At 41.8% G+C, this 20,941-nt stretch overlaps 1 protein-coding gene across 2 annotated transcripts in view; it reads right to left on the bottom strand.

The window, feature by feature from the left end:
- csmd2 (CUB and Sushi multiple domains 2) overlaps positions 1–20,941 on the bottom strand; it is a 150,998-nt gene that overhangs the window by 79,965 nt on the left and 50,092 nt on the right. For both annotated transcript variants that reach the window (XR_008947899.1, XM_057020343.1), the window contains exons 6-9: positions 5,007–5,119; positions 3,997–4,074; positions 1,880–1,967; positions 1,382–1,506 (exon numbers count right to left, since the gene is read on the bottom strand). Coding sequence is in view for 1 of the 2 variants with exons in the window: in XM_057020343.1 (XP_056876323.1) it covers positions 1,382–1,506; positions 1,880–1,967; positions 3,997–4,074; positions 5,007–5,119 (404 nt within the window). In the remaining variant the exon portion in view is untranslated. The remainder of the gene's footprint in view (positions 1–1,381; positions 1,507–1,879; positions 1,968–3,996; positions 4,075–5,006; positions 5,120–20,941) is intronic.

The following is a 20,941-nucleotide window of genomic DNA, read 5'->3' on the forward strand; positions in this document are numbered from 1 at the left end:
AGGAATCTTGCACTAATGATCGCACGGTTCAATTAAACTGCTAATTCAGGATACAGATCTTCAATTACTTCTGGGAGGGTTTCATCAACACTGCAGTAGCGTGAATGCAGGCACGGCACCGAAAGGTTAAAAGGAGATGATGGAATACAATTCCTACATGGCAGCACTGCAAGATGTCAGACTTGAATGATTCTTGACATGAAAAGCGACCATACTCGCAGCACCTTGGCATTCACTCAACAGAAGGCTTCAATCACTCTGATTCTGTTTTTCCTTTTGCTGTATACAGAAATTAAGCTGTTTCAGTTCCCTCATGACTATAATCATGTCAGCCAAATGCAGGGTGGAATATCTCCCATCCTCCAACCTCCATCCCATTAATCCTTCTGACTCCCACCTATAATTTCATTTTGATTTAATTGGATCAGTCAGTGAAGAACGAGGGGCTGATGGAGTCGCTGTTTTGGTTTTCAGAGGGAGTAGAGGACCAACTATTTGAAATGCCAAAATTAAAGGATCCAGAGACGTGAAAAGCTTTAAATTGCTCTACCTTTGTGATGCAGTCTGAGGGGAAATACATGCTTCAACGATTGGGCCCAACATGAGTTCAACTAGTTACTTTTAAGTGAGGCATCGCTTTGGGAAGATGGCAGAAGATGATCTCTAACGGCCCTCTTTCCAAGGGCTGACAAAGCATCGTACTGGCACCTCCTCTGTTAACAACGCTAGGCTCGGAGAGCTTTGGCTAAAAAATATATGTTTAATTAGGAGGGAGAAGGTACAGCAAGGAGGAGTAGGGATGCTAAATTGTATAAAGAAATTTTCTTCCCAATATCTTCAGTCGATTTTATAGAAATTATAATTACCGTTTTTCTTTTTTCTGTTTGAAAAAAACATCTACAGGAACACTACCACCCAGTAGAGTAAAATATTAATATGTTGCACTCCAATGATCACATAAATCAGATAGTTTTATTCATCAATTAAAGCAATTATATCACCAAAGGTCCTGAATAAAATTTTCTTAATAATTTAAGTCACTGAAGCATTAAAATTGAAACGGAGGAACATCAGGTCCAGCACACAGGGAGCCTCAATCTTCCAGCTGTCATAAAATGGTCAGATTTGAGTGATTGCCAGCACCATGCTGGCATAGTTAAACAGCAGGAAGGAAAAGAATGTGAGCCAAATGTCAATGTCAGGCCAGTCACAGGAAAATGGCAGATAATGACTTGGTAAAATGTGGACGGGACGAAGATTGACTGGGCATTTAGACAAAATGACAGTCCAGCTGAAAGCCAACACCGGAGCCACCACACTTTAGCATGCAAATATCACCTGCATAAGACACGTGGAGAAACAATCGCGTGTCAGTCATTACCTCTGCAGATGGGCCGATCATCGCTCCAGCCTACGTAGCTGTCCGTCACTCGGAGACAGCTGATGCTCTTGGAGCCCTGCAGCTCGTAGCCTTCATCGCAGGAGAAATGCACCGTGGCTCCCCGCCTGGAGATCCAAAGGCAAAGAAGGAAAAATGTGTGGACAGCAAAAGTTTCTTGAAAAAACCCCCAAAGATCTCTCAAGCAGTGGCAGTGCAAATATTGTTGAGCCTATTAAGCCTCACAGAGCACATAAAACAATGTGACATAATCTATAGATTCCTCTGAATGAAACAGCGGAAGTGTATTTGACATGCATTCAGGTCCTCACTATGCGGCATATGCAAGAACACCCACATCGAACAAAAGAGGATTTAGTCACTTTTAGAATACATAATTATTTTTTAAATGTGACACACGACCAAGAAACTATTTCTCAGTAGAATGAATGGAATTGACAAGTCGGATTCCATAATAAATAGGTTAATAATTGTGTTTACCTGAAATCTGAGCCTTTTCTTTTTCCTCGGTCTGGTATCCCGGGATCTGGACACATGTTGTGGCCCTGCACAACCCCCATCTGGGACACTGGTTAGAAGGGAAAGAAGAATAGTAAAACAGTACAGACCCAGCTGCAACAGTTTACATTGGTGTGATAATCCAAAAATGTTATGTCTCATCTCTAAATCTCCAAAAAGGGGAAGAATCTCATACACATTGGCACTTAACAGGAAAAGGGTGAGTGCCCACTCCAGGTCCAAGAGGAGTTACTGCAACATGTGGATGGGTTCAAGTGAGGGAAGAATGGATCGGGAGATTGATAGACGGATGGGAGCAGAGTTGAGGAGAGAACTGAGCCAAAAATCAAGGCTCTCATTTCACCAGTCAATCATGGCGACCATTGAATAATGACCCAAAGGAGAAGATGGCAAATTCAAGGGTGTTCGAGTGTTCTTCATTGGGTGGCTGGACTCAGCCTTAGCGATACGCTGTGGAACTCAAACATCCAAAAGGAGCTCTAAGTAGAGCTGCTGGCCCCTCCGTGTTGAGAGGAGCCATGGGTGATACGCCTGCTATTTTGAAAAATTACTCGTACACTATCTGGGCTGGGAACCCCTTGGGAATCCTCGGGAACAGGCTGCCACCCGAATAGTCACATTCAAGCATTTCTATTTTACAATGCGGAAAAACACGCACCAACTATTTTCATGACATTGCTTCCTTTGGAGACAAGGTTGCGCAAAGATGGTGGAATTATTAAAGTACACCGACGATATAAGAGAAAGAAATGTAAAAGTGCGTTTCCTCGGGAGATGAGGGATTAAAACAGAATATAAATTGGACAGCAGAGGTTGTTGACTTGGGGTTATCTTATTTTTCAGTTCATTTAAATCCATAGTTAAGATATTGCTGTGCTTATTCAAGTAAAAAAATGGGATCCTAAGCAGTTTGAGTCGACAGGTGCTGAGGAAGAACAAGGGTAAGAAAGGCTAGAAAGGTCAGTGCGAAGACATCATCAGATATGTGAGTACACGGTTTGTGGGCTCCCCATGAAGACTCTTCACAGTTGTTTGTCCGCTTGTGAAAACCTTTAAACCGATGTTGTTTAAAGTGAAATAGAGGTTAGCTGAGGACTGCTGGTGTTTGTCTGATGCTGAGTGTGTATTTCATGCCGCCGACAGGATGTTAGCACAAGAAACAAAACTGTATTAACTAAACTTATTAACTTTGGTTGTAAATAGAGTGTTATTACCCTCAGGGGTCTACTTCTATAATTGAATGGGCTCCATTTTCCACCCGGCCTTAGAACATGCAAACTCCACAAAGATTTGAACTTGAACTCTTCTTGCTGTGAGGTGCTGTGCTCACCCCTGAACCACCATGCTGCCGCCTACAGAAGTATTTCCGCACATAAATCATTTGAAGTGGCTCAGCGACAGCGTATGTGTTAGGCTGTAAAAGTTGTAAAGAAAAAATGGCCCGAACTAAAATGAACCTTAAATCCACAGGGAGCAGACCTCCCCTTTCTTTGTGCTCAAACCTTGACGGAACCTGTAACAGTGCTGCCGACTCAAAAAAAAATAAAAAAATAGCGGGAGACATTTTTTTTGACAAGACCAAGTTAACGGCTGTCAACGCTCTGCAACAAAAGCCAGTTTGCAAGCGGTATAGCAACATTGCGATATGTGTCCCAAGGATTTCAGAAATGTCGGCCTCCGGTTTCAGGCATTTCTGACATCAGCGGCCCCTGATGTCCAAGCTATCGGGTTGTATGGAAGGTTAATGACACAGAATCGTTCAGAATTAACAACACGAGCAGCTTGAAGAGTTTTTGTTGTGTAAGTAACATTTGTTAAATGTTTAAGCTGCTAAAGTCATATTCAATGCAACTAATTGTGCGCAGCAGGAGGGAGAATCCGCTTCCTTATATAACTCAGCCTGCAGGTATTTGCATTTCTGTCACAGCTCATTTGGGCACTTGTCCGCACATCTTCAAGTAAAAGTACTATTCCAGGGAAATATTGATTTTTGAGCTTCCCTTTATGAACTCACAGCATATTGCACTTTTCTAAGTACTTGTTTGCAGGACTGTGGAGAATTTGAGGTTGACACTTACACACGGATATCTTGTGCTGGTTGTCTTTGCTTGGCAGCATCTTCACACCACGAGACTTGAGTTCAGTCATCTTTTTCACTGTGGAGGAACGCAGGAAGAGAGTTGTGTAAGACAGGTCAAATGGCAGTAACAGCACCCACAAATAACAACACCCACAAATATTCCAGCCACATCCAGTCGGAGTGGCTGGAATATTCGTGGGAGATATAGCCGTTGCCATATTGGATATTCTGAGAATCCGTCACCCGCCTATCCAAGGCGGCAGTTTTGGTAAACTGTTTGAATAACAGCTAGCTAGCATCCCGCTAATAGAAATGTCTTGTCCTTGACAGTACGAAAAATTGATTTGTTTAAGATGCAGAAAGAACCTGGAACTGTCATCACTGTTACATTGAGGCACAGAATCTCTGACTGAACTCAATTAAAAAATAAAAAAAACTATTAATACCATTTCCACACCCCAACGCGCTTCCTTTACTGACAAAAGGACGCGACTTAGCTTTGCTCTGTTTCACCGGCACTAATATTAAAAGCTTGTTAAACTGTTTCTTTTTCTTCTTTTTAAAAAAAGTCAGTTTCTGCAAGAAGGAATTGCAAACAAAGAAAGATGTACCTCCCAGATAATAAGATGTCAGATGCAGGTGTTGATGGAGAGAGGTTTTTTGTGGCTCCATTAAAAACTGAGGAAACTGAAGAAAATAAAACCAATGGAGCCAAATGTTTGTTGGATTAAATATTCTGATGTGAGTTGGAGGAAACAGGGCCTCTGTGTAGCCTTCTATTTCTCTCTGATTTGAAAAACACAGTATTTATGCCAGCCTCACCATCACTACAATGCCAACACATTCTCACTCTCGACCCATCAAATAACAAAGCCTGGCCAACTGGCACACTATGGGCTCCACGTGCTGACACATTAGGCTCCCCTTTGCAGTGTAAATTCTCTTCTGTGCTTGCATTGATCGTTAATGATTTTCATTTTAAAACACCAAAAGCTCTGTTGGTGTTACCTTGATACTGGGCGCTGAAACCTCTCAACTTGTGGTTGCCATCAGATGTAAAGTGCAGTCGCAGCCAATTCTTGCTGCTAATGATGGGTGATGGGAGGTTGGGGCCAGTGAACCTGCAGAGAAAGAGCAGAGATGGCTATAGGTTATTATCATTTTAGCATCTATAATATTAGTAAACTCTATTCTCTGACTTAATAATTCCAGGTTTTGTATGCTGTACATCTGTTTTATCGACACCATAAGCTTAGAGTACAAAGTGTTTAAGTGACTTTCCTAATTTATGCTCAAACAATTTACCGCTATCGCTGTTTTAATGTTTAAATAGAAAAGAAAGTAATTCATTCAACAGCTTTAATTCATTCCATCAATGGCAAAAGGAACTATCCTCACATGTGGTTCTATTTTCTGCTAAAAAGCCATTATTAAATCAATCAGATTTCCAATATGCCAAAGCCCAGTGGCAAAAAATATATTAGCGGCGCTGGCAGAACCTGACTGCCTTCAATTTGATTCTCTAGTTTGTTACTGGTAATTATCTTAATGTTTCAGATAAATGTGGTCATTACTTTTGAAATCTATTAAGGAGCCTTGTACTCCACTAAACCCTTCCCTGTAAAAGGTGAACAGGAAAATAGTAGAAATTGCATTGTGTGGTGAAAGGACAAAACGTTTCTTCCTTTAAAGACAAGCATTTGAAAAAAATAAGTTAATGTTAGTCTCTGTTTTACATTCACTGTAAACCAAGGTTGTCCAGAACCTTTCTTTTCCCCACTTTATGCCAGGGAATCCAGCTCTCTCCTGCCCCTAAACCTCTGAGACACAGCAGGAGTCTCTCTCTCTCTCTCTCTCTCTCTCTCTCTCTCTGTCCATTTAATGCATGCTTGCATGCCACTAATGTAAACAGTAGCAGCCTGAGGGGAACAATAGAAACACAGGAGTAAGATGTACACATGCATCATCTACCCAAGAGCTTTCAAAATTTGTCTATATTTAGGTAACCTATAACCTGCAAAGTCAGGCTAGCCAATAGTAATCCAAACCACATCAATCCAAATATGTTGGTCTCAGAAAAATCTGTAGTTCTTTTTCTGTATTATAGATTTGTATGGTTAAGCAGTTGTTTCTCTGACAAAATGTGCCATGCAAAGATGCTAAATTTGCTCCGGCCCACAACTTCAACTTCCTTTAACGTGATAATGTATGTAGGTACGTTCTGGTCATAAATGATGTTTGGTCAGGGCTCAGTGTGTTTAAGAGAACTGGAGCTGACAACAATGCAGTTTCCCTAGAATTAGCAAAAAGTATCAAGGTTTTTCTTTTTTTCTTTATACATAATTTACTTATTTCTCCATCCTATTCTGTTGAAAGGTCATCCTTCTGCTGCAGCAGCATCAAACACAGCCTTTAAAATAATGTCAGCCATTAATTTATGGACATAAGTTCATCTGAAGGGTCATAGGAAGACATAGAATGATTGGAGAAATGAATGAGCTGTTGAGTTTCAAGGACAAACAGCATAGGAACAATTACACATTAAGAAGTTGTCAAAATGCTAATTATTTGACATTTCAAATATATAAGACAGCTACAAAGCTTTGCAGATTGGAACTTTTTTAATCAGTGATGTCAATGACCTTGGTTAACCAAGTTGTTTGAAAGCTGAAACAACTACATTTCAACTCACACGAGGTTACAGATGACTCAATGACCCCTTTTGGGGTCAAGGAGCAGCTTTTTTGTCACCTGGCTATGAGGCAGAATGCATAGCAAAGATAATTATTAATGTGGAAGGACATCTCTTGACTTGAATTTAATTTGAACATCTGTTTCCACGTAATTTGTTGAGCTTAAACTTTTACATACAACTCAAAAATCACGTCAACCAAGCCTCGGATATACTGTACACTTACTGTCCCTCTCCACATTGCAGCAGTTTTCCTATTACATACAAAATAAAAGCACAGAACTGTGGAGTTGATGGCTTTGCCACTAAAGTTTAGGAACCAACCACCATGAGGATTGAGCTTAAGTTAAGGTCACCTCTGCCTTTTCCCATTTCAGCATCTGACCCTTTTATTGCACTGAAAACACAGACGCTTTAAAGTCGAAAAGACCATGGGGAGCCCAAGAAAAAAGTTTGGAGCTGGCTGAACATATTGCATTTTAGAAAGAATTGGCTTGAGAGAGCAACGCAAAATCAGTTTCCATGTCCAGGCCCCGAAGCCCCCCAGTCCGGGGTGAACATTTGATGATTGTCCAAGAAATGTGGTCCTGGCAAGCCGAGCTGATAGTGCAAAGTGGTCTTGATCTTGACAAAAGGGGCCTAAGCTGCAACCTGCAGACTGACAGAAAAGCAGCAGAACTGTGGTTCCTTGTTTTTCCATCACATGACAATGGTTGTGAAGGATATGCTGGCCATTTAGCTGGAACATCCTGTAACGATGGATGTGTCGTTTGTTAGCTCAGTGATGCCTTCTCGGGATTTTCAAACGGAGGTCATCATCATCAGGCAATTGAGAGAACATGAAATTATTATTTCACTGCTTTATATTCCATCCAGTCACCTGTTTCCTATTCAAGGTGAAAGATGTCATATTACTCGAAGGGTAATCAGGGGTTTAGAAGTCAAAGGTGAGCAGGTCCGCATTAAGATCAACACTTTAAATCTGTAGTCGGCGTGCTCTTCATTGGAATATATGCGGTCGTCTGTGGCTGTTTGTGTGTGTGGCGGGACCGAGGCCCATTCTGGACTGGAAACGTCCCTGTTAATTGCAGCTCCTTATCTGGATCAATCACACCCCTGATTGGTATGCAGGTCTTGTTCTTTACAGCAGAGTGAGGGACACAGGGACTTTAAAGCCAGAAATTTTGGCATCATAATGAAACCAGGTCTATTAATGCAGAGAGAAGCCTATTCTGATCTCCTTACAGGCACGTAGCCCCACTAGCTAACATAGCTCTCTATACACATGCAAATCCATCCCCCTTTCTCTCCCACTCCAAGTCTGATGCACACACGAACACACGCCGCATCCTTCAGAGGGAAAACTAATCAGCGTAGAGGACCCATAAGTCCCGATTGGCAGTATTAAAGTGCTGCTGGTGGAGCTGTAGCTGTGACCTTCAGGGGTCACCAAGAGCAGACCCCCTCCCACCCCCCGGAGGTTTAAAAGCATGACCGGAGCTCCCCTGTTGGAAACAACATAGACCTCTCTAATCATTTCTATGAAAGGCAACCTTTTTTAATCTTTCAGTTAAGGTAAAAGTATTAAGACAGGCCTTCAAGGTAGCCCAGAACACCCAGTGGTCCGTAAACCGGGGCATCAAACACAGCACCGCAGCAGTTTGAGACTCCCAGTAAAACCAGAGCCATCAGAGACAACATGCTTACTTATCTGTCCGACTCTCCGTTCCAGCAACGCCAAAATGTCTGTTCCTCTGCCTCAGCCCTTGTGCATTATTCATGGGAGGACCTCTGGCCCCACCCGAAAGCCTTGATAAATCTTCTGAGAGATTCCTTTCTCCCTTTTCCCACAGTGCATTTTTTTGCCCTCAGAAAATGTACAGAAGGGACAGTGATTGAAGTGATTTCTTTTTTTAGACAAATATCCTAGCGGCCTTGATCTCTGCACCCATTCTTTTTTTAATATCTGTATTCCTGAAATCCCATCTCTGGAATGTTTCCTGAATGATTGCTTGCACTTCAGTAGAGAAAAGTAAAAAATTGTATTTGGACTAATACACTAATCATGCTACCTTATCATTAATGCTATCTTGGACACACCTTATTCCCCATCTTTACCTCAGTTATGATTATCTTCAACACCAACCTTAATTGTGTTTTTAACAAAATACATCTGCAAAGATTAACAGCAATCAAACAGTTAGGTAATGACCCGGTATTCCAATCAAACAGTTGCTTACATTCCCAATTAGCAGTGATTAACAAGACCAGGCTGAGAAGACTAACTGATGTGTCATTTTTGGCAAATTAATTACCAAAGTTTGTTTAAATTCACAGTAGTTGGTGTCTATAAGCTGGCCTTTGACTGTTTGCTTTTAACTTCCTTTAAAAAATAAATAAATAAATGAAATAAAATGACCAGAAGCTTAGAGCAAGGAAGAAACAGGAGTAGAAAAGAACAAAATCATAAACTGGAGCAGCTCAATTTATGGAAATGAAGAATTTAGTGCCGCTTGTTCCGTAATTGATCCTTCCGTCAGTCTGATTTATTACACTTGCTTAAAAAGTCAAGGTGGACGTCGGCAAAGTCAGAAAGAACAAAGCAGTTGGAAATGAACTGCTGTCGAAAGAACTTAGCAACAATGTTGATGAGGAGCAAAAAACTCCAATAGCTTACATTATTAAGGGGTTTTCCTTAAACAAAATGAGCAAGAACCCAACAAAGGAGTCAGAAAAGTGGCTTCAATTTTCAGCTGTTTAATTGTTGCTAAAGCTGTGCTGACGTCCAATGTTAACTGTTTCTAAGGTGGTCGCCATGACAGTCGAGCTAATCAAAGAGATCCGTCACATTTCCATCAAAGAAATGCCAATTAAATGTGAAGGTTGAGGAAGTTTCTGGACATCTGAAAGAGGCTTGACAGAAATGTGAAGGGGAGAGGTCTGGAAACTTCAACAGCAGGAGAGTAATTCAAGAAATAATGTTCCTTTCTTTTCTTTCATTGGCTGCATTAATCATTCAACCCTCTGTCTGTTTTTGTACTGACTTTGTTCTGTACTCACTACTAAGAAAACACTCATTTGACTAGCCTGTACTAGATTGAAGTACAAGGGTGTGTGTGCGTGTGTGTGTGTGTGTGTGTGTGTGCGCGCGTGCGTACAGGCTATTAGAATACCAGAGCACAGACGGGTGAAACAAGAATGATGATATTGAAACTGACAGTCAAATCCCCTAAACAGAGACAACACACTGTAGCCCTTGATGCCAGAATACCCCGGAAAAAAAGTACAGTTTTGGGAGAAGGCAGAAAAAACTCTCCAAGGCTGAAGTGAGGGGACATTAGGAGGAATCAAGGCTCCAGGCTTCTCCTGATCCAGTACTTCAGGTACCTGGAGTCTGGTCAACGGGCCCTGAGCCAGATCTACTTCCTCAGGAGACTCAGGTCCTTTAATCGGATGCTCCGAATGTTCCAGCAGTCCATTGTGGAGAGTGGCATTCCCTTCGCTGTGGCCTGCGGGGGCTCAGCCATCAAGACGAAGGACACCAACCGGACAGAAGCTTGGTTTGTGGTTGGCTCTCAGTTGGTCTCCATGGAGGAGGTGGTGGAGTGGAGGCTGCTGACCAAACTGCAGGCCACCATGGAGAACACATCCCAATCTCTCCATAAGAAAGTGGACAGTCAGTCTGTCTGTCTGACAGTCTGAAGTTAAACAAGAGCCGTTCCTCCAAATATATCCGCTCTGATCTCCGGGGAACGTCGTGTCCTCGCACGTCTTTTCTATACTGACGGATGCGTGAATTTAATGTTTGATTTTGCAGTGACAAATTGTAAATGATAAATTTATTCCAACATAACACTTTATTTTCCTCAAGCTGTTGCTTCTGCAAAATGGCAAATATATGTATTCATAAATTCTTAATATGACCAAGGTTAGCGTGGTCATTAAATGCATGCGTGATTTAACAGGAACCCATTAGTAACAGCAACTTACTGGCTTTTATAATACTAAATGGCATATAAATCCATATTTTCTGTTCCTGTTCTTTATCATAACGGAAATAGCTAAAAACCACCCATTCTGTTGTCCTTCCTGTATTTGCTGCTCGTTATTTTATCCTTGGGTTGCTTTTGCACCTATATTGTTCTCAATCTAGAATGCATTTATATTGTCTGGTTTTGTTTTCGTTCACTTATCTGGTTATTTGTTTTCTTGTACCTGTGCAGTACCCTAGCGGCTGTAAAACGTGGATTGGATTTTAAATTCTGGGTAGCAAGTAAACCCAGAAACCTTCCTCAGGCCACCCTGGAAGGCAACTCTGGTGCCTCCAAGATGGATGGAGGTGTGATCCCTCCAGCATGTCCAGGCTGACGTGTCACCTCAGAAGGGAGACGTTCAGGAGCTGTCTTGGACAGACTGACTCAGAAACTGACTAATTTAACTGATTCCTTATATGATAACATTTAAATGTTCGCAATTTTGTACTTAATCCTCATCATCATCAACATCTGTGTTTTATCACATTAGTAATGACAAGGACAATCCTGTGCTGACTTTCCCTGAAGTTAAATTATAAAGTGGATGAAAATGAAGGCTTCCTGGTGGGAGGAGTTCAAAAGGAAACTGGCAAGACAAAGCTTTTATCTTCTGCACGCACAAAGAATCATTCCGGCAAAAAAAAAGAATCAAAACCTTTAATTTTCAGGGCTTCATTCATGATGTCCCTCCTGCTGCCCACCCGTGATATTTTGTTCCAAGACGCTCCTTGAATGTTTCTTTTAATTAGTTTAAAGGTCGCTGACAAAGCCATCCCATTGTTCATCCATTCAAAGTTTCTTGCTAATGCAGAAACTAAAAAGTAAGGGGTGCAACAAAACAGAGGAAGGCAGCCTTTATTCTGCCGCCGTGCTTCCAGAGCTTTGTCTGGCTTTCATAGCCCTTTTTTCAGAGATTAGCGATTATTCCCTCGCTTTTGCAGTCACTGTCCCTGCTTGTGGAGACAATATGCAATGCAAATGGCTGCCACGTTCTACATCATCCGCGTTCCTCTTTCTCAAGCACAAAACAAAGCCGAGCACGAGGACAAACGACGATGTGGCAGCGAACAGCTTGAGAAACACGTGTGCAAGAGCTGGAAGGCGATTTAGCATAGCTATGCATATGCGAGCCTGATTAGGCAGGTAGAAAACACACCATCCCCAATCCTTAAAAAAAAGACAGATATCTGAGTAAACATCTGAGAACCCCTATTATAAACAAACGCTGTAAAGTGAATAAATGATTTCCTTATATTACTGGCACAACACAAGAACCACCAACTGGCGTAAGAGCACAAACCCGCTTTCATGTCACCTTAAATGCACTTGGATCTCTGTTCAAAGTCATCTTTGATCCCCTGTCCGTGTGCTATGCCAACTTCAAACGGACCAGGTAGAATGAAATCTTTAAGTTCTCTTCTATTACACGGCACTGATATTCTTCCAGGCTGAGAGAGCTTGATCTCGTCTTCCATCAGCCTTTATTAGCCTGCCAGTCTGAAACCATTCAGAGCAAACAGCGCAGACCCATAACTCTTTCTTTTTATTCAGCTTTAAAAGGTCTGGGTTCACTTTGTGCGTCCGCACAGTGTTTCAGGACAGAAAAAAAAAACAGCCAGCGCACGTCACCGACGACTAAGATCTTATCCACGTTTTTCAGAAAACTGTGGTCTAATTTGAAGCCGCCCCTCCATTTGCTGCCTCCTGTGTCAGCCTGACCTTCCACCCTCATCTGCCTTCAGCATCACTTATTTATGTCCATGTTTTTTGGACTTTGTCATAATGAAAATAGCTAAATACCACCCGTTAGCCACCGCGTTTCATAAAGTAAAACCAAAGGTAATGGAATAATGAAAGTAATTCAGATTTCATGTAAAGATCTCCTCTTTTAGCTTTGCTAGCAAGCGCTATACATTCACGACTGAGAATATTTAAAGCATAGTAGCACAACATTACAGCAGAGAGTAGTGTTTGATTATCTCCTAAAGTCTTCTCAGATGCCACAATCTGGCATAAAAGCAGCGAACAAAAAACATTAATAGCCGAGGACGATTAATTAACAGCACAGGTGCATTGCTGAGATTTTGGAAGAGATTCAATCAGAACAGATTAACTTTCTACCAGGAGCAAATTCATCTCTAGTGGAAAATAAGAGTGAGCGTTCTTGACAACTCATCTGGTCTTTTGAGGCATCCTCCATCCAAAAATAGGCGTCTTGTGAGGGTTGAACTCAGAGGTTAGCTCTGGAGCTCCTGGTTCAACCTCTGCTTCCTGGTAATGAACCTTCAGAGAAACAAGAGAGGCTCCTGCTGCCACAGAGGCAAAGTTACTTGACAATACATTTACTTTATATTGGAATATAATGTGTGTAAACACACAACCCCTATTTTATTCCCTGGATGTGCGGATTAATGAAGGCTTAATAGCTTAGGACATTAGGCTGGCTGGGCACTGACAAGACTGCAAATCCCTGGTGGGGTTCCTCTATAATAACATACCAGGTCAATATATGGACTTAAAGCACAAAGTGACCCCAGGATGTCATCAATATACAAGTGCTGTTCTGTCCCAAAAGATGTGTCAACTCAGCGGAGAGCGCTGCCCGTCGAACTTGAATCACACCAGCGATGATGCCGTAAAAAGGTGCCAACAACAATAACCTGGGTGTGCTTTTAATGAAAAAAAAGGCACCACTGGCCCCCTGCAGTGCAATTACAGCCAGGTTAGCACATGTAAGCGCGTACATGAACAAAGAGTCCAGCAACAGGCTGGAACAGGAGGAGGCATAAAACACACCACGGAGGTTCTTCTGTTAAATGACTGGTATTAATCACCTGTCTCTGTCTCCGTGGTGATTATGAGCGCATTAATCAGCACGCCTGCCAGTTGGAGGCGAGCGAGCCAGCCAGAACGAAATGAGTGGAGAGGAAAAGAAAAACACAAAGGAAAAAAGCCAAAACACACGCTCCGCAGGGGAATAAGGTTGGAATTTTTTTTGGTTTTCCCTCTCTGCAGCATCAAAACAAAATCACAAATTCACAGCAAAGGCGAGTAGTAATGAGAGCAGCTTCGCAAATATAGCATTCACAGATGATACTAATAAAAAATAGCATGCAGGCCCAAATTAAATCAGAGGCAGGGACACATGCAGAGCAGATCCTTCATTCACCACAGCAGCAAAGAGTGAACCTGGCGTCACCAACCAGGGCTTTTAACGAGTACCAACAATATTTAGCAAGCAGAACACACCAAAGGAACATTTACAAGCATTACGTGTTGCCCGTTCTTCCTCTATTCAGCTTTTATTCCCATGATTTGGACTCATTCCCATTTAGTAGCAAGCTTTTATGCCGTCACAGCCCTCCACTGCTAAACAGGCTAAATTAATTTCCGTGACTTAAAACAGCCCCTCTGAAAAACCAAGAAACTGATATTTAGAAGAAAGGAAAAACTCAAAGCGGTAAGGAACCGTAATGACAGCAGCCACGCGGGTTAATTGGTAGAGCAGCAACCCAATGGCAGCGCTTTCTTTAATTTATGTCCCATTAATATCACAGCCCCAAGCAGGAAGCACTTAAAAAAAGGAACAGATTGGAGGGACGGCGATGTGGACAGAGCGCTTCTGACAGGAAAGAAATCAGTTTATTTAGGAATTTAGTGAAGGAACAGGATGACATTCACTAATTAATACAGCTTCTATAAGAGTATATCTAAATAAAGACACGGCGATTTCGCAGTGTGTGCATGTTTTGCATCGATCTTCTCTTCTAAAAAGATACTGGAGGGACTCGATGTGACCACAGGATGTTTAAGATCGAAGGGATTCGCACAGCAGAGATGTCACGAGGCGAGCCCCTTATTGTACATTCCACATCTTCATTATATTCCTGAACATGAACGACAGAAAAGTGATGGCATGTTTGCCTTTTGAGCTTTTCCCCCCCAAGAAACACACACAATTTGTTGTCATGTGACTGGCACAACAAAACAAGGTCAACGAACCGTTGATGCTGTTCCTTTCTAATGTTTTATTAAAGATAGATAGATAGATAGATAGATAGATAGATAGATAGATAGATAGATAGATAGATAGATAGATAGATAGATAGATAGATAGATAGATAGATAGATAGATAGATAGATAGATAGATAGATAGACAGACACTCAGCTTTTCCATGGTGAATTGAATATGATTACTGTCACCATGACAGAGGTATTCTGTCAGCCGTCAATCAGCATTAGGCTTTCCCTCACACACACACACACACACACGCACACACACACACACACACACAGCCTGCAGTGATACAGTATAATGCTGCATGATGCCATGCTGAGTAAGAGGTACGAGCCCTGAGATTTAGCCTCGCCTGATGTCGATATTCCTCCTCAATCAAGGTCAAAACCATTGCAGGATCGTCAAGGAAACCGTGACGTTCACCGGAAGTTTACGCCTGCCCGTCATGCTGAACTCCGCCTTCTCCTTCCTAGCAGATGTGAGTTATGGGTAGCTGGATTATTTTAGCTGTCAACAACATGCTCTTGTCTCTATTATTGAGTCCAATAATATTCCTGGCAGAACTCTGGGGTGCTTTTTTGAGCCAACTTAAAATGCACCTTTAAATGCAGTACACCAGTAATGCACCGGGGGCGCTGTTGCTTAGATTTCCACTGGGGGGCGTAGGGGTCAAACTGGACGATACATCAACAAAAAGTGCATACTGCCTGTGGTTTTATAGTCTTCTTATACAACATTGTGAGCGAGAAACAAGTCTAATGTGGAAACAGTGATAGTATACAATGTGACAACACCAGTGTGCCCTTGAACTGAATAATCAAAAGACATTTTTTTTACCAGTCTTGAGTCTCAAGACTTGTCTGAACACCAACTTCTGCTATATTTTAAATGATATGACATCTCAGATGTAATGCCCAGTGGATAGCAATAACTTCAAGTGACAGAAGCGATTTAAATAGCACGATTTAAGCGCATGGACCAGAGATAAAAATAAAACCAGAGATGCACAATGGAAATGGCAGAAGACAGAAACGTTACAGTCTTGAATAAATGTCTTTATAGCACCCATTAGTGAAAGGGAGGGGCACAAATGATGTCTTCAATATGAATTACATGTCAATTTCTGGCGGGCTGTAATAGGCCAAAAAGATTAAAGGAGCTGAAGGAACAGCATTATATAGGAGGCTTGCAAGTTTTTCCTCCTTCAGTCAATAACAACAAACAATCCCAGTGGACACAATTAGCTATAGCTAATAAATGGTGCACTGTAACATCCTAACTAAAAATATATCAGTGTAGGTGTACTTGAGTGAGTGTGTGTGTGTGTGTGTGTGTGTGTGTGTGTGTGTGTGTGTGTGTTCAGGTTTCCTCTGTCCTGGGAACTGCCACACACTTCCCTGAGCTGCAGTGTTTGCTTAATAATTAGCCTCAAAATCACTACTCCTGTGAACACCTGCCTGCTTGGGGGAGCCTGAGGGAAGTGTGTGTGTGTGTGGGGGAGGGGAATTTATGAGAGATGATTACACAGTTTTTGAAGTTTTGGTCATGAATTTGTTCTTCCCAGGCAGTGCTTCATTCAAAACATCAAAATTTCCCCACAGTATGGGATGTTCATTAGCCGCAGGTCACCCCTTCTAAAGTTAAAACCGTTCCATTTTGAAATTAAACTTTATTTTGGTATATTTTATCATTAAATGTAGAAATTGCTTTTTAATTGTGTATTAAACAGATGCTGGACAGCAACACTTGCATCAGTAATAATAACAATGCTAACTCTGCTGAATCATGCGTTGGTGGGAGCTGAGAATAACTATGTTCCAGTGTTTGCAGGGGTGAACATTAATGCCTGGGGCTTGAAAACACTGTTCAGTCAAGTCAAATGTCTCATGAAGTTAACAGACCAGGGAGCTGAAATAGAATGTTGTGTTTAATGGAACATTATCCAAAATAAACTGTGCCATTTATAGGCTGAATGACATGTGCATGTTGCCAGCTACTGAATAAAATGGAGTAGATGCATCTACCAGGATAGAGCATAAAGTCAAAGTTTTTATTAGAAGACAACTGGTGGTGTATACTGGGATGGTGCCATTCATAAACTTACCGTCTCGTCATCACCAAGTATGGCAAACTGGTGGCGGTACAAAAGCATTTTTGATGCTTATATGACAGCAAATTTCTACTTTAACTCCTCAAAATACAACTATTCCTTGCCCTAACTAACTAAACTCCACACTCAGCATATAAGCACATGCTGAGTGTGGCATAAGAGTGCATGTTCCATGCACATAGTTTCCAGCCTCTGGTCTCCATGCAGAACGGTAACAAAAATCTCTTTATTAAATGATAACACAAGTCTTTCCATCCATAATGATCTAAGCACCCCCATGGGATGATTAATCTTTCATCATTACTAATCCATTTTAAATTAGAACCAGACAACACCCATTGCTCCGCTCTGCAGGGTAATGCCTGTTTCCTATGTATTCTCCACCTCACTTACACACTTAAAATTGCTAAACATTAATAAGTGATGAAGCCTGCTTCAAATATGCTTGTTGTATGCAACAGTTAAAAGGTCAACGTGGGATTAGATCAGGCTCGGATAAGAAATGAAACCAAATTTCCAACAGTTTGAAGAACCCAGCTCTGACCTTGTCTGATCCGGATATCTTGTACCCATGAATTAAACTGTATTTAACTTGCATTTTGCGACTGCTCATTTATCAGCACCTGTCTCTGTGTGGATGACTCTTTATCCTCTGGAGCTCAGGACAATTTGTTCTGGATGCTTCCATGTCCTGCTCTAACCTCGCCCATACTGGCGCCAGTGTTTGCTGTCCCGTGTCGCTGCTCCTCCGCTATTCCCTCCTCTCTCCTTGTACCTTTGATGTCAGGACCAGTGCTAAAGCCTGTGATAATCTGCTATGGGGCTTCCTGAGCCCTTACCAAGCCAAGGTCTGGAACAAACAGTATGGCAACCAGGCCAAAGGGAGAAACCGAGAAGGGTTGCGTGAAAATATGGATCTCCGTTTTTTTGGTCAGTGCAAAAACAGATGAAAGAACAGAAAAGGCAAATTAAATTGTTTATTTTTTGTAAAAAAAAAAAAAGGATGCTGTATGAGTATCAAACCCTATTAGCTTTGATGTAGCCAAGTCCCATTAGTTGTCATAAAGAAGAACAGTAGCAATTAAAACCTTTTTATGCTTTTTTTTCTATGGTAAATAACACACCGACCATGGAATTTCCATTCAAAACGTCTGAATGAAGATTTTCCTTAAATTTTAACTTTCATTCGTATAAGTTCTTCATCATACGCACCCTACCCCGTATGTATAAGCCGTTATCATTATTGTAAACAAAACCAGACGCTGAGGACGTGGAGCATCTCACGCCAGACCAGCAATATGCTATCAACCATAACACAAGAAAACTACCAACACTAATCAGCAGAACACTCAAATTTCCAGAGAGTAATGCAAAACTCAGGTCAATTAACATTTAGGAGCTCTTTCTTTTTAAAATATGTATAACAGGAATACAATAAAATAGCCGGCTGTTTCATGAAGTGCAACTCTGGCTTTCTGTTGTGTGACCAAAGGATATCGCTTACGCCAGCATGGCAATTAGCTACGGACACAGCACCTGCCATAATCCCCTGTTATCACCCAGTCGGAGAGGGTAGTGAAGCTAATAACAAGTTGATATTAGCAACGCTGATCTGCTGCGATATAGCCAAGCAGGGCAGGCTGATAATACTGTCTGGACAAGTCCAACAACAGCTTAATCCCTTATTTTAATTATTTAATACAATATGAAGAGATTTGTTCTACTCTGTCCCCTAAGCTAACCCCGGCAAGCTTTTGGTAGTGATCTCTACACAGGCCGCCCAATTACATAAACAGTGGGAGAAGCAGTCAGTCTAATAACTGAAATAGATATGAGGTAAGGTATCAGTTGATGAAAAATAACTACATAGCCCATTAAAGTCAGCCCATTAAATATGTATGTGACTTAAAAGTCAGTTGCGATAAAACTAGTCACCGCTAACGTATTATTTCAATTTGTCAAGATAAAACTGCTCTTTATTTGGGCTGCTGTCTGTTCTTTTCGCTCATTTTGTCGGTGGGGAAATGGCATTAAGTAAGATTTCAGTGCAATGGGATCAATATCCCGCTGACACCTCTGCGGCGCTCGCGAAAAATCTCTACCAAGCAAAAACCCACTTACACACAAGTGCTACTGGATCACGTAACCACTATATCAGTTTAGCTTCAAAATAATCCTTGAAGAAGAATGGCTCAGTCTATTGGAGAAACTCTCAAAAGTGTATTAAAAAGGCAATAAAAAAATGTGTCAGCTTTTCTGTGATGCAAAACTTTTTGATAAAACCACGGTAAAAGGTTGACAATGGACGGATGGAATTGAACGGAGAAGCTAATCAGCAAATAGTTCATAGACTGTAAGTGTTCAGAGTCAAAAACCCCGAAGGTTATGTTAACATCATTATCTTATTGTGAAAGATTCATATGTAAAAAAAAGCCCTCAGAATAAGGGGACGTCTGCCTTGATGACAACGGCGAAGCTCCAGGATGTCCGTCTTTATTTTTATTAGTGCAGCTGAGCACAGGTTTTATGGAGACATGCTTCCATGCAGCCTGAATTTGCTGGTCAAGGAGGGTTCACAAAGTCCATAAAGCCTCCTCTGTAAACACATTCAGGATGGCCTGTTGTCATATAAAATAAAGGTGGCCTCACCCTGATTAATGGGGTTAGGGCGCTGGTCTGAGGCGTATTTCAGTGCTACTCTTGGTATGCACAAACACAGCAGTACCTGGTAGTAGATGTTCTCTCTCTCTCTCTCTCTCTCACACACACACACACACACACACATGGACACAGACACACACACACAGAAGAAGATGAATTAGATTACAAACTAGCGAGCCCTTCTTCGCTCTATGTCCTTGCTCGTGTTCTAGTTTCTCTTGAATGCTCTGGCTCGCTTTGTTCTGAAGGCAGTCAAGGGATACTTCAACACTTCCTTTCAAAATTAAAGAAACAAAAAGTCTCAGTTTAAATATGTCTAGCACCACATCTCCTTGTTCCACAGAGGTTTGAATGTGACTGACAAAATTAAAGGAACGCTATTACTCTGTTACAAAACAAAACAAACAAACAAAAAAAAACACAAAAAGAGAGTGAAGCTATCTTTAAGGTCAGACATCAGCTTTGCACGCAGCTCTACTGCTCTGCTAATGCACATACGGAGCATAGCCTGTAGCATTCCTGTGTATGCCCTGGTGTATTTGTGCCGCTCAGAGCGCTCGCTTGATTGACACTTGAGGAAATTTCCTTCCTAAAGCTTACAAGCACCTGACAGTGTTTGTAATGTAAAAGCTTTTGCAGACATGTCAGTCAATTCACTCCCTTAATAGCAGAAACTTCACAATGCAGGTATGTGTGTGTGCATGGGTGTGTTTGAGTGGTGTTGGTGGATATAAAGTATGAATGAATCACAGCTGTTGCATTCTCCAAAGCTGCTATGTGCTTTCATTTTTTTAATGGTCTCGTCAAATCGAAACCAACCAGTTTGCGGTGGGTTCTTGTTTTGTTTTGGGTTTTTTTTTTACACAGTGTCTCACGCTCAGGTCGGATCGTACAGGATCGGTACAACAGGCTGCACGTGCATCGTCATTGCCTCCCCATCATCTTGTGATAATACATTAGATTTGACAGTCCTGGCATTTACACATTTGAGAGGACATGCTCCTAAGCCAGTTTTTCATGCAGAGCCGCACAAACGCTGCAAAATTAGATGCATCTTTAACAGGCTGAGTGCGCTTTTGCTGTTTTTACAGTCTAATTGGCACAGCAATGTCCTTTACATCAGACCTCCAAGTGTTTTGCCCAATTGATTTCATGCGGTTCCCGGTTCCCTCGTTCCTTTTGCTCCATCTCGGCTAATTACAGTGATTGATTATTTGACTGGTGTGCAATCACTCGCCGTCCTCTGGGACATATTGCGTTGCCTCAAACACATTCTTAAACAACCAGAGGTGGTGGTGGTGGGGGTGGGGGTGTCAAGGTTCAAGGTGCACTGATTCAGCGGGAAATATCTGCCGCTGGCCAAGCATGGAACACAAAGACAATCGCTAAACCGCCGTGATCCATCTCTGAGCACACCGTGACAGAGA

The sequence above is a fragment of the Takifugu flavidus genome, chromosome 21 (assembly GCF_003711565.1).
Source record: "Takifugu flavidus isolate HTHZ2018 chromosome 21, ASM371156v2, whole genome shotgun sequence".
Lineage (NCBI taxonomy): Eukaryota > Metazoa > Chordata > Actinopteri > Tetraodontiformes > Tetraodontidae > Takifugu > Takifugu flavidus.